The sequence below is a fragment of the Chelmon rostratus genome, chromosome 6 (assembly GCF_017976325.1).
Source record: "Chelmon rostratus isolate fCheRos1 chromosome 6, fCheRos1.pri, whole genome shotgun sequence".
Lineage (NCBI taxonomy): Eukaryota > Metazoa > Chordata > Actinopteri > Chaetodontiformes > Chaetodontidae > Chelmon > Chelmon rostratus.
The window spans coordinates 25,760,970-25,774,629 of NC_055663.1; the positions used below are offsets into that span (position 1 = coordinate 25,760,970).

At 44.9% G+C, this 13,660-nt stretch overlaps 1 protein-coding gene across 2 annotated transcripts; it reads left to right on the forward strand.

Moving 5' to 3' along the window:
• The first annotated feature begins 6,930 nt into the window (after positions 1-6,930).
• On the forward strand, positions 6,931-13,203 carry gtse1 (G-2 and S-phase expressed 1). 2 transcript variants are annotated; one of them, XM_041939472.1, is made up of 12 exons: positions 6,931-7,031; positions 7,282-7,351; positions 7,448-7,505; positions 8,365-9,019; positions 9,683-9,844; positions 10,019-10,154; positions 10,445-10,819; positions 11,271-11,325; positions 11,651-11,881; positions 12,033-12,255; positions 12,671-12,787; positions 12,908-13,203. In XM_041939472.1, the coding sequence occupies exons 2-12, from the start codon at positions 7,330-7,332 to the stop codon at positions 12,995-12,997; spliced, it is 2,124 nt and encodes a 707-aa protein (XP_041795406.1). In that variant the 5' UTR covers positions 6,931-7,031; positions 7,282-7,329; the 3' UTR covers positions 12,998-13,203. The 2 variants fall into 2 exon arrangements, with proteins under 2 accessions (XP_041795406.1, XP_041795407.1); XM_041939473.1 differs by having other exon boundaries at positions 12,911-13,203.
• Positions 13,204-13,660: the final 457 nt, after the last annotated feature.

Here is a 13,660-nt window from a genome sequence, read left to right on the forward strand (position 1 = left end):
ACACACTGACATCACATGGTGACATCACACACTGACATCACACTGTGACATCACATCACACGGTGACATCACACGGTGACATCACACACTGACATCACACACTGACATCACACGGTGACGTCACACTGACATCACACGGTGACGTCACACTGACATCACACGGTGACATCACACTGTGACATCACACGGTGACATCACATACTGACATCACACACTGACATCACACACTGACATCACACAGTGACATCACACACTGACATCACACACTGACATCACACAGTGACATCACACGGTGACATCACATGGTGAGATCATAAGGTGACATCACATGGTGACATCACACACTGACATGACACGCTGACATCACACTGTGACATCACATCACACACTGACGTCACTGTGTGACTGACATCACATTCTGACATCACACTGTGACATCACATCACACGGTGACATCACACACTGACATCACACAGTGACATCACATACTGACATCACACTGTGACATCACACTGTGACATCACACAGTGACATCACACACTGACATCACAGTGACATCACACACTGACATCACACACTGACATCACACACTGACATCACACACTGACATCACACTGACATCACACACTGACATCACACTGTGAAATCACAGTGACATCACACACTGACATCACAGTGACATCACACAGTGACATCACATACTGACATCACACTGTGACATCACACTGTGACATCACACTGTGACATCACACTGTGACATCACACACTGACATCACACACTATGACATCACACTGTGACATCACACACTGACATCACAGTGACATCACACTGTGACATCACACGGTGACATCACACACTGACATCACACACTGACATCACACTGTGACATCACATCACACGGTGACATCACACACTGAAATCACACAGTGACGTCACACTGACATCACACTGTGACATCACACACTGTGACATCACACACTGACATCACACACTGACATCACAGTGACATCACACACTGACATCACACACTGACATCACACACTGACATCACACTGTGAAATCACAGTGACATCACACGGTGACATCACACGGTGACATCACAAACTGACATCACACGGTGACATCACACACTGACATGACACACTGACATCACACGGTGACACCACACACTGACATGACACGCTGACATCACACTGTGACATCACATCACACATCACACACTGACATCACACGGTGACGTCACACTGACATCACACTGTGACATCACACTGTGACATCACACTGTGACATCACACACTGACATCACACGGTGACATCACACTGTGACATCACACACTGACATCACACTGACATCACACGCTGACATCACACTGTGAAATCACAGTGACATCACACTGTGACATCACGCTGTGACATCACGCTGTGACATCACACTGTGAATCACACACTGACATCACACACTGTGACATCACACTGTGACATCACACACTGACATCACACGGTGACGTCACACGGTGACATCACACGGTGACATCACATACTGACATCACACGGTGACATCACACTGTGACATCACACACTGACATCACACTGACATCACACACTGACATCACACTGACATCACACACTGACATCACACTGTGAAATCACAGTGACATCACACTGTGACATCACACTGTGACATCACAGACAACACTGTGACATCACAGATCACATTGAGTAACCACGGTAACAGGGTTTAGCATGAAATATTTTCAGTTTATCAGAAGTGAAAACTGACAGGAAGTGGTTGTAACTTCTTTACATTTGATCTAACAGCTCAGTTTTTACCTCCAAGTAATCAAAGTAACAAATGAAGTGCTTCTTTTCCAACATGTGCCATTTCTCGCTCCTAGTGGAACTCGCTTGGAACATTTGTTACGAATAACCAGCGAACTGTCTCCTTTGGAAACTTTGAAGAAGTCTGAACTCTGTTTTCATAAGCATGCTGTACCGCATGCTGCATTCAAGGTGTAACGTACATTCCCCCGTTCCCTCGTTTGCCAGACGTTCTTTCGGCCTATTTAAGTTCATGTTTCTATTTTTTGTGTGTAACATGTGAAGAAATACTGCAAATGTTAATTCAAGTCGGCAACTAGCAATTATAGCATTATGACCGAGTTAACTAGTTGTTTTCTGGCATGAGGGGGTATTCTTGATTTTTCGTCATGACATCGGACTTATCGGAATGACGTCATAATTTCCTGTTATTATCGTGCATCTCTAATTATTGAGGCTGTGGCTGCGGTAACGTTAGCAGGTTAGATAGTTGGTTTGATAAGGTGCAATATTTGAAAAATATAGATAGATATAGATATAGAAAATAGAAAATCAGCCTTTGCATTTGAAATATTGAAAATTTGAAAGGAAGCGTGGAGGGATCAACGCACATGTAAGCACTCTAATGCGCAAACTGGATTGAACTGCTCTGAAAGATTTCGAGTGGCAGGCAATCTATACGGTTGTAGAAGGTAGAATGTTTTGTTTTGTTTTTTTAAAAACTTGTGAGTGTCCTTATCTAAAAAAAAATAGCTTGTACTGACAAAGATAATGGACCTACTGACTATGACTATAGGGGTTATGGCAATGGGCCAGTTTGCCAAAATGTTGAACTGTTCCTTTAAAACATGCCTGAATTTTAGTGGTTATACTGTTGTACAGTTTTGCTGTTGCACATTTTAAATCGTTAATTTTTTAAAGCCGCTTGTAAAGGGTGTCCCTTTTGTCATGCAGCCATTTTGATTTTATGTAAGAGCCAAAAAAATCTGTATTTCCTGTGAGTGGTTTACTGTTGCACATTTTTGCTTTTGCACATTTTATACATTTTGTAAAGGTGCTTGTATGCTTGTTCTGAATATGTTGGCAGCATGTTTGCCCAGGAAAATTTCCTGTTAAATGTAATATTGCACTTTGCACTTATCCCAAGCTTGAATAAAAAGTGAAAAAAAAATCATTATTTTGTTTTGTCATCTTTTTTGAGCATAAAGTGAGAGGGTGCAGAAAAATTACAATTAAGAAATTGATTTTACAATATATTATGCTGTTAATTAAATTGTAAAATTTACAGTAAATTACTGGTTAATACTTGCATTACTTTTACAGTAATTCAACGTAAATATTTTCACAGCAATTTACTGTACTTATTTAACATTATTTTACAGTAAGTCCACAGCTAATTACTGCTATATCATGGTAATTCCTTGGGCATGGTAACCATGAATTTACGGTAAAGTGTTGTTGTTTGTTGGGGGGGGGGGGGGGGGGTCCCGGAGGCAGATTGGGCGATGAGGATGAGAGCAGCTGCTGTGTAGTTGGCTGTCAGCGAGTGAGTGAAAACGAAGCAGTGGGGGGCGGGGCGCTGATGTCTCGAAGAAACGATGAATTCAATGACGGTGACGATGTCCGCCGAAAACACAGACAGTCACTCGTTACCTTGGTCCCAGTAGATAGCAGCCGATGATACCAGCTAACGCTCCTAGTTAGCCAGCAACAGACCTCCGGTCCTCGCCAACAGCAAACGGCGACACGGACCAACGCCGGTCGCCAGCCAGCAGCAAAACTCCGGTCCTCCTTAACTTCCCTCAGTTAGCTAGCAGCAGTCCTTCGCTCAGTCTTCTTCACAGACACGCACTAAGTACTCTACCATTCATTAAACGTAACGAAAGGGATTCAAACTGCACTGCTACGGTCACTGATCTCACTAAAATAAGGACAGTTAACGAGAAACGACTTGATACTTTCCTCACTCGCGTCTACGTTCTGGCTCTGTCCATGCATTCCCGGCGAGCGAGCGAGAGACCTGTCCCACAATGCAACAGGTGTATAAACATAAAAAACTACGTGCAGCATTCAAATACTGTAGAAACATAGGACAAATGAATTCTCAACGGAGAATATAAGAATCACATTAATAGTGCATATTCCACATCAATGAAAATAAATGAATAAAAATAATAAATTCTACCATTAAGGTCAGGGCGAGAATTTAGTTAATTTAAACACAAGATACTTGTGCTCAAAAAGAGGATTCATTCTCAGTGAAGAACCTTGGAGCTCTAATCTGCCTCTATACCTGCCAAAGAGCAGTGATTCCTAACACGTCTCTGGGGGTCATCAGGTGGAAACCTCCCTTCAACAGTGTTTCGCCTACTTAGTCCCACTACACCTCCGAGGTTAGGCAGTGAACTCCGGCGTCCCAGAGTCACCCCCCCTAGTGCCAGTTCACACTGCTCCTACACAATCCAAACAGCACCGCCACGTTCAACTGACCCAGAGATGCTCCAGGTAGTGGCCAGTACCGATGCTACCATTTAACTATTGCTAATGCTAATGCTAACCGCTAAGAAGAACAGAAGAAGACAATACAGTTCCGATGCTACCATTTAGCTAATGTTACGTGCTAACCGCTACCTGCTAAGAGGAACAGAAGAAGATAATAAAGCTAGATTCACCTATACTGTTAATGTTAATTGCTAGCTACCAATACTAACTGCTAAGATACAATCATACTCTCACTGCTTTAGCTAATGTTAGCTGCTACAATGCTACCACAGGCCTAGGTGCCACATGTAACTGCCGATTGCCACACTACCATCATCTACACCTGCCTCTCACCAACTGCACCAAAAAAAAAAAAGCGGGGTGGGAATACAAACCCTGGTTCGGGTAGGGGGTAGAAAATAAAGAGGTAGAGTCAAAAGATGAAAGTAGGGATTGGATACAGACCCTTGTTCGGGTAGGGGGTGGAAAATTTAGAGGGTGCTGAAGGTGGAGGCCTAAACCACAGACTAGATTTAACAGCCTCTTCTAACATTTCCTTCAAGAAGCAACAACCCCTACCATTTCCTTCAAAAAGCAAACAAAGCAGGAAAACAAACCCTAACATTTCCTTCAAGAAGCAAACAAAACAGGAAAACAACCAAAAAGGTCAAAAAACAAGCCAACTCTGTATCTTACAACGCAAACTCACCTGAACAGGCCGCATGGTCCCAAAGAGAGACTCTAGCTGGCCACACCCCCACCTTATCTAAACTTCCTCTTCCTGGTTCTCTTCCTATTGGCAGAGCGAGAAGATGGGGCGGGGAAAGCAGAGCAGAGGAGAGGTGTCTTGTTCAGACTTTAACCTCTTCTCCTGCCGGGTTAGGCATGCATGTCCTCTGCCAACCCGGCCTTGTGATAAGCTAATTCTACAACCTGACAAAATGTGCTTTAAACTTGCTGTACCTGAGCAGAGTGGGCACGATTGATAGCCCTGTACCCAGAGACTTAGGTTCTGCGGGGTTGGCAACACATCGTATGTCGCCCCTATCAGAAATTTAATACGGTCCTTCCTCCATATTCCACAGGTCCCTCCAACTAAGTTTCCTCTTCTCAACACCTTCCCAATTCAACCATTGTCCCTATTTGGCTTGACCAACTGCTTTTGCCCCCCTTAACAACTCCTCCTGCCTACGCACCTGTTCCACTACAAGCTTTCTTTTCTCCTTTAGACCTGCTTTATTCCACACTGGTTTGCCTGGGCCAAGCCCCAAGCCTCCCCGGCCAAATTGAACATTTCCTACTATTTCTGCAAGCCTAAGAGCTGCCTCTGCCTCCTGCACTGCTGCCCTTGGGTTCCATTTCCTTCCCCCAGAAGGATTCGGAACCACATTGCTAACTAACATGTCCTTACTCCCAGATAATAAAAGTTCTGTCCTAACCTTAGTGCATTTAAACTCCTCTGTTAGACTGGATACTGGCAGCTGAAGCATTCCTTTCCCATACAAAGCTACATTGCTTAAGCACCTGGGAGCACCCAACCATTTTCTAATATAAGAGCTAACTAGCCTTTCCATTCTCTCTGCTACAGATAATGGGACTTCATATACTGACATTGGCCACATTAACCTAGGATACAAGCCAAACTGCAAGCACCACAACCTCAGTTTTCCTGGGAGCCCTGATTTATCTATTCTCTCCAGCCCTTCTGCAACATCCTTTCTAAATTGCACAACCTGTTCAACATCATTCAGGTCCACATTGTACCACCGTCCTAGACTCTTAACTGATTTCTCCCTAATTGTTGGGATTTCCTCACCATCTATAGCAAACTTCCTATCACTTACTTTCCCTCTGTATATTGAAATACTCCTTGACTTACTAGGCTTAATCTTCATACTAGCCCACTTGAGATTCTGATTGACTTTATCTAACAACCTCCTTGTACATGGCACTGTTGAAGTTAGCAGTGTCATATCATCCATATAAGCCCTAATTGGTGGAAGACGCATTCCATTCTGCCGTCTCTCCCCACCTACGACCCACTTGGAAGCCCTAATAATTACCTCCATAGCCATTGTGAAAGCTAGCGGGGAAACTGTACATCCTGCCATAATACCAACCTCCAATCTTTGCCAGCCTGTTGTGAGCTCTGCGCTACTTGCACACAGTCTGATGTCTTGGAAATGTGCTTTCACCAAGTTAACAACTATCTCCGGCACTTTAAAGTAGTCAAAGGAACTCCAAATAAGGTTATGTGGCACTGACCCAAACACATTAGCCAGATCTAAAAATGCAACATTCAAGTCTCTTTTCTCCCTCTTAGCTGTCTGAATACGAGAACTGAACTATTGGGCATATAGGCTACTGAACAAAACAAAAGTTTAAATCTAAATTCTAACATGAGCCTTCACTACACTATTCATGTATTATCTATTCTCTATGAGGGTAAAAGTTAATTCTTAACTTCATTATAGATTATTTCAGTTGACTCAAACATTTTAATCGGACTTTAAATGATTCAAAGCCGGAAACCGGTTTAACTTCATAGACTACAATCCCCATAATTCTGCTCACTTATACATCATAGACTTTCAGCCAATGGTTGACTGCGTTTGCGTCACGTGACCATCAGCGCAGGAGATTTGAATTGTTTGTGTGCTTTTGCGTTTTATTGTAGCAGTTTGAATGCGGGACAGGAAAGAAGATCTGTGATATTTCTGAGGAACTTGAGGTTTGTAGTTTTCACAAATTAGATAGCGACGCTGTGCGACTGCTGTGAGCCGCTGAGTGAACCAAACTGCATGTTTAAAGATCATATCAGTGAACGTTTGATTTAAGCTAGCTGCGAACTAACGGGCTAACATGCTAACGATAAAGTTAGCATGCTGCGTGGCGATTGACAGTGTCCGCTGTTAGTCAGAGTGTTCGTGTAAAATACTGTCATTACAGTTTAATTTGAGACCATGAATGTACCGCTGCAGGTCTGAACCGGATCAATCTGTTTCCCTCAGAGACGAAACAACATCAGGATGAACTGTCGAGCTAACAGCGGTAGGTTAACACTCACTGACCCTGAGTCAGCATTTATATACATTGCTCAGGTGTTGTATTAACTGTTTAATGAACCATGTTTGTGTCCTTGTACAGATTTGCTCTTTCTGCCTGATGAGAAGTTTGACTTCGATGTGTCTCTGTCACCTGCCAGGTAGGAAACACAGTTTCTGTTAAACTCGGTTTCGGGTACTGCGGAAGTCTTACCAGAGCCAGAATCACCAGTATTCACATTGATAACACCACGTTTGTTATTAAAAGGTGTCAGTGTGCTGTCATATAGCGTTTGTAATCCATCGGATGAAAGCATCACTAACGAGCTACTTCAGAAATCGATAACTGAATGTCCAGTTGTCAAATGTTACCATGGTTAAAAGGTAAAAACAGGCAGTGGACATCTGTCACAAAAACACCATCTGTAGATTAAAAAAAAAAACGGTTTCTAACTCTGCCAAGCTCATTGGTTCTGCAGATTTTTGACTTCAGGTGATTGTTGTTGCACCATGTGATGAAGCTTAGTCCTCTGTGCTCCTCTGTGAAAACAGAGTGAAGACAGCATGTTTCTCTCTGTTTCTTTATTCACTGGAATCATACATGTCAATATAGTGAGAACTTCCATTTCACCAAAAAATACTATATTGCTACCTTTTATTTAAGGCTTTCAAAGTCTTCCCTACATACATTATATGAGTTTGGACACACATGGATGTAAATGCAACTTGGGTTGTTGGTGCAGGCAATCAACCAGGAAGTGGTAATCCTAGTTTTTTATTACATTGCATTTGTTTTGAGCTGCCAAAATGGTGACATCTACTGGTCAACTACTGGTACTACATCAAATGGCAGAAATAAATGTAAGACTTCATGACTACTCGAATCATTTTTGTTCGTTCAATTTTGTTAATGCTTAAACTGTCACTTTCTTTCAGCTCTCACATCACTGTTATGAGCTGTTTGTCTTCCTCTCAGCCGTGATGTCATTGACGTCAGTGAAGTTTCTTTCTGCTCTGCAGCTCCAAAGGTGACGAAGATGAAGATGAGGTGTTCATCGGTCCAGTCAGCCATAAGGAGAGGTGTATATCTGTTGATGTGGTGTCTCGACTTGAGGACGGCAGCGGTGGCATGCAGGTGAGCTGGAGTCCGCTGACCGGAGATCAGCTGGAGGCTGTGTGTCAGGAAGCCCACAGACTAGCCAACCAGCTACTGACCAACGAGATGAGCTGCCACAACAAGGATGAAAAGACCGCCAGCGTAGCCACGGACCCTATAACCGACACAGAGGATTTCATCCAGGACGCTGAGACCAAACTTGGTGTGCTCAGTCAGAGCACCACTGCACTCAGCCCCATCAAACGTCAGACCTTCTGTGTGCAGGACAGTCCCATGAAACAGCTGCCGCCTGCTGTCCAGTGCCGCCTGCTCAGAGAAAACAAGGCAGCTTCATCCACCAGGCCGGCCTCCAATAGCACAAAGCCGTTCACGCGCCCAGCTGCCCCTGCCAGACTCAGCACCTCCAGCCCCGTGGCCAAGCCTCATCTTAGGACGGGGCTGCGAGGTAAAGCCTCACTGGGCGTCGTGTTGCCGAGCAAACTGGCTGCCCCGACGACTTCCAGCTCAGCAAGCAAGAGCAGAGCGGAGAAAACCACCAGACTGCAACCACCGAGCAAAGTAGGAGTTTGGTTTTTACTTTCCAGTTGTCAGGTGAAACAATGACGGGTTGATGGCGCCATCTGGTGTCAGCGTTTAACAGCAGACCTCTTGTAAGACATCAGAGCAGGAGCTCACAAACCTGTTATCTATAAAATGATAGTTCACACAGCCATGTTGATCTTTGGTATCCAATATAACCAGAGTTGAGGTTTTTCTATTATTTTGAAGTGATCACTACCGCTCTTTTCCCAGTCTCCTCATCATAAATGAACAAAAAAATCCACAATTGAAAAATGTGTTTATTTAAATTTCCTGTTGCTGATCTTCAGTATATGTAGTAGCAGAGTAACTATCTTTGAGGTGGAAAAAACACACTGCCTTCTCCTGTGAAACAGGCGCAAATTTCCCCAGAAATCTTCAAATCTCAGTTCATGGTGTTCAACACAGTGTGAGGTGGTGGAAGAATCCCACAGTCATAAATTGCTTTTTTGACCGAGTTGTGACCAAAATTGCTCGAAAAAGCCAGTAAGTGGCTCTTGAGTTAAGATTTTTCTTCTCCCTCTGATCATCTATGACCCCTCAGAGTTAGCTGGTGACCCACTAAAGGGGTCCCGACCCCCAGATAAATAAAGATTTGTTGAAGTCACCTGTCGGTTCGCTCTTTCTTTTTCTTTGTTTCAGTCCGTCGGGGGTTGGAGGCCTAGCCCGGCCTCTCGCCCCTCCAGCAAGGCTGAGTCGTGTGAGGATCTGCTCTCTGATTCGGCGAGCGTGGCTTCTGACATCAGCGACTCTTCCCTTAACTCTAGTCTGCAGGGAAGACGCACTCTGGCTCCACCCACCAAGGTAACACACCTGTTCAACACTGATCCTGGTTGATTTAATCTGGAAATCTGGTCTAAGACTCGGTCACTGCAGCCAAACACATTTAATGAAACTCATCAGATTGGTAATGTTTATTGTATATTAACATAGGCAGCCTGACAATGTGAAAATAACTGATCATTTCTCCTCTGTCAGAGTGTTGTGAGGAACCTGTCAGGTGTGAAAGCTCCGCCCCTTCAGAGCAAGAGGGTGACAGACAGGAAGAACACATCCTCATCCTCGTCATCAGTGTCCAGCTTCAACTCCAGCCTATCTCTGTCCCCCGCTAAAGGTATGCTAACTGCTAACAGTTACCAGACACTTGGACAATCATCCTATATGATGCAAACAAATCCGTCATGTTCGTAAAAACGTTGTCCGACAGGTGACATGTTTTTCATCCCCACAAACCACAAAGCTTTACAGTTCCAGTTTGCTAACTAAATATCCACCTTCTAACTGCTAGATGCTAATGACTATCTAACTTTTAAGAGCTAACGAGGAAGTTAACTACTCTGCTGCCCCCTGCTCTCATCATCCAATAAGAATGTGTAGCAGTACAGGTGTTGTGTCTTCTCTCAGGTAAACTCAACTCTTCTTTGAACCGGAGTATGAGCGGCTCCACTGGCCCCGCCCCCAGCAGCATCAGCAAGCCTGCGAATCACAGCAGGCCACGCCGCTCAACCGTCTACAGTAACACAGAGCCAGCGTCCTCCACCGCCGGCCGCCCCTCACTGTCCGCAAAGGCCAGGAAGCCACCTGAGGTGGACCGTGTCAAAACCACAAGGTCTACGCCCCTCCAGCAGACGCCCACCAAGAGAGTTTTGGAGAGGTCCGCCATGATCCCCACCACTGCCTCAACCCGGCCGCAGAGCGCATTGAAGACCAAATCCAAACCTGAGGCCCTGGTCCCTCCGACACCCAGTGGAGGAGTCAGAGGACTCTCCCTCGGAGATGGTAAGGGACGCTGATGATGACGGAGCTGTCGGGTCAACGTCTGTCCATCAGACGAGTTTTATTTTAGTTTGTCTCATTCTGGAGTTCACTGAGAGAACTGTTATTCTGTGAATGTTCAGAGGTGACACCGTTTGGATTCTTTCAACCGATCAAAAAAAAACATCACAACGAACTCCATACATAAAAATATGAATTCTGTTGCTGAAGCATGAACTGGGCCACAGCAGCCAATCGTGCGCTGCACAACAATCCTTGCTGTATATTATTGTCATGGGTACAGAACCTCAGTGTGGTGTGACTGCTGGCTTTCACCTTCAGGACTGAACTGATCAGTTTTAATTTAGATATTTTCGTTCAAACCAAAGCAAGTCTTTAGTTTCTGTCTTTGATTCTCTGATATGTCTGTCTGTCTGTCTCTCACTGTCCGTCTCTTTGGGTGTTTCATCTCCAGATGTCTCAAAGACGTTGAAGCCGAAGAGGCTGATGTCAGCAGGCTGTGTGGACAGGTAAATCATCACACTCCACCATCGTCACTGTAAATATGTAGGCAGCTGTACATTAACATATTCATGCATATGAAAACACCTCAGATTTACTGACACTGGAGAGATTGTTTAAGACACGAAGCTCCACAGTGTAAAAGTCTCATTTTTACTATTTGGTAACTGAATAAAACTTGCCCACAAACAGACTATGTAAAAAACACCTAGAGTACCTGTCCTGTCATTCTGTGCCGCATCTTAAATCTGAAGTTGGGTTTATTGGGATTAAACTGTACCGACCTTCCAGCCAGATCAATGATGTCATCAGTAAAGTCTTTTTCTCCTGTAGTCTTCCTCAGAAGCCCTCTATTGGTACTCTGACGCCCTCTGCTGGCAGCTGCAGGTCGTTGCAGGTAAAGGCGCGGCGTCCCTCCACCCTCCCCACCCCAGTGAGACGCAGGATGTCCACCATTCCCGTTGCCACTCCCACCAACCAGCTCCGGCCCACAAGACCACCTCCCACCTCTGACACTGACTCCGCCCCTGTTTCCTCCTCAGCCAGGAGAGAGAGAAGCTACAGGTGAAATGCTTTAAACTGCTGTTGAACCAATAGAAACGCTGCCCTAACCTCTATGGGTGTGGACCTACTGCATCAGATCACCTGCCTGTAACCATGACAACACATGCATAGGTCTCACTTTGTTGTTTATTGCTGTGTTGTTTTTGTGTAGCCCCGCCCCCACAGACACACAGGAGGCGGAGCCTGTCGATGCCCCGGACATCCAGCCCTTCTGTCTGGAAGAGGAGCCTCCTGCTTCTCCGCTCTCCAGTCCTCCACAGCCTGACCAATCAGAGAGCACGGATCCTGGATCGCCAAGTCAGAGCGAATCAGAGCCCGGCAGGAACCTGATCGAACTGGAGACGGCAGAGGAGACCAACAACAAGACACAGGAGGTCAGAGGTCACATATATAAACACAAACATCAACTATAAGATTTCATGACATCACTTTTTTGCACGGCCCCGGACTGTTTACATCCTGGATTTGTCAGATATTTCATTCATGGATTGATTAAAAACAAACAAAAACAGAAATGACATAAAGGGTGTGCTTTGTTCTCGTCTGAGCCTGTTGGAGCGACTGGTGAACCTTCAGGTGTTCAGTTTGATGTGTGAGATGTTTGGTGATGAACCTCCAACCGAGTCTTGAATCTCGAGCTCAGAGCTGATTCTGCCGCCAGAGTCGTAAGGAGCTTCATCTTCCTCGTCCTCCTCCTGCTCCCCCTCGTCAGCTCCGTCTGATCAGCTGCTTCCTTCGGGACTCTCACAGATCTTCATCATTCCGATGTTCTCTCTGTTCTCTCTTCAGGTTCTCCTGTTGGATCTTCCAGCTCCGACTCTGCAGCCTCAAGAGAAACTACTCATCGACTTGACCAACACCCCCGACCTGATCCGGACCAGCAGCAAGCCTTGCACCACCAATCAGGTAACTGACACCTCACCTGGTTACCTGCACTGTATGTCCACACACTCAAAGCAGAGCACTCTTATTAAAGCATATCTGAAGGGACATTTCAATAGAACCGGTTTGTTTGATGCGTTTCAGCAGCTGATCGACCTGAGCTCTCCGCTCATCAAGTGGAGTCCAGAAGACAAGAGGGAGAACAACGCTCCACTCATCAACCTGTCCTTCTGATCCAGATCCCAGAAGACCTGGATCTGAGTAAACTGGACTCAGCAGGTTTTTGTCTTCAGAAACTCTAATAATATGCCAGTGAAGTTAACGAGAGTTTTTATCAGTGAAGTCTTTACTGAAGCTAAGTATTATGTTTTAATGATGAAAATACTCAGTTTTTCTGCACCTGATTGTACTTTTGTCTCCGTCTTGCTGCTCTTATTGATGCCCGAATAAATGTTGTTAATGTCACGACTACGCTCACCGTCATTTTTACACATTCAACAAAATCATGGTGGGGAAAAAAGAATAAAAATGAAGTCAGTGCGGTATTTATCACACCTGGTGATGCAGTACTGAACGGTGCCACCAGGAGTCCGACTGTCAGTATGTACAGTTTGTGTGAAGTCAGTGTAAAGCTGCATTTCGTTTTTCTATCGTGGAGTTTGCAGGATGAGCGAATGGGAGAAGCTGCGAGTCACGTTGTTTCTGTATCGCATCCAGCATGAAGACTTGACTCTCCACTCAGAGAAGAACGTTCCCCGCTTTTTAATACTTTACTCTAGAGATGATCAGTAAAGACGTTGTACCCGAAGCTTCACACACACTTTGAAATGCGAGTGTAACATCTGCTCAGAAACAAAGATCACAAGCTGCTGATTTGAGAGTCGGCTTTGTTGGAGG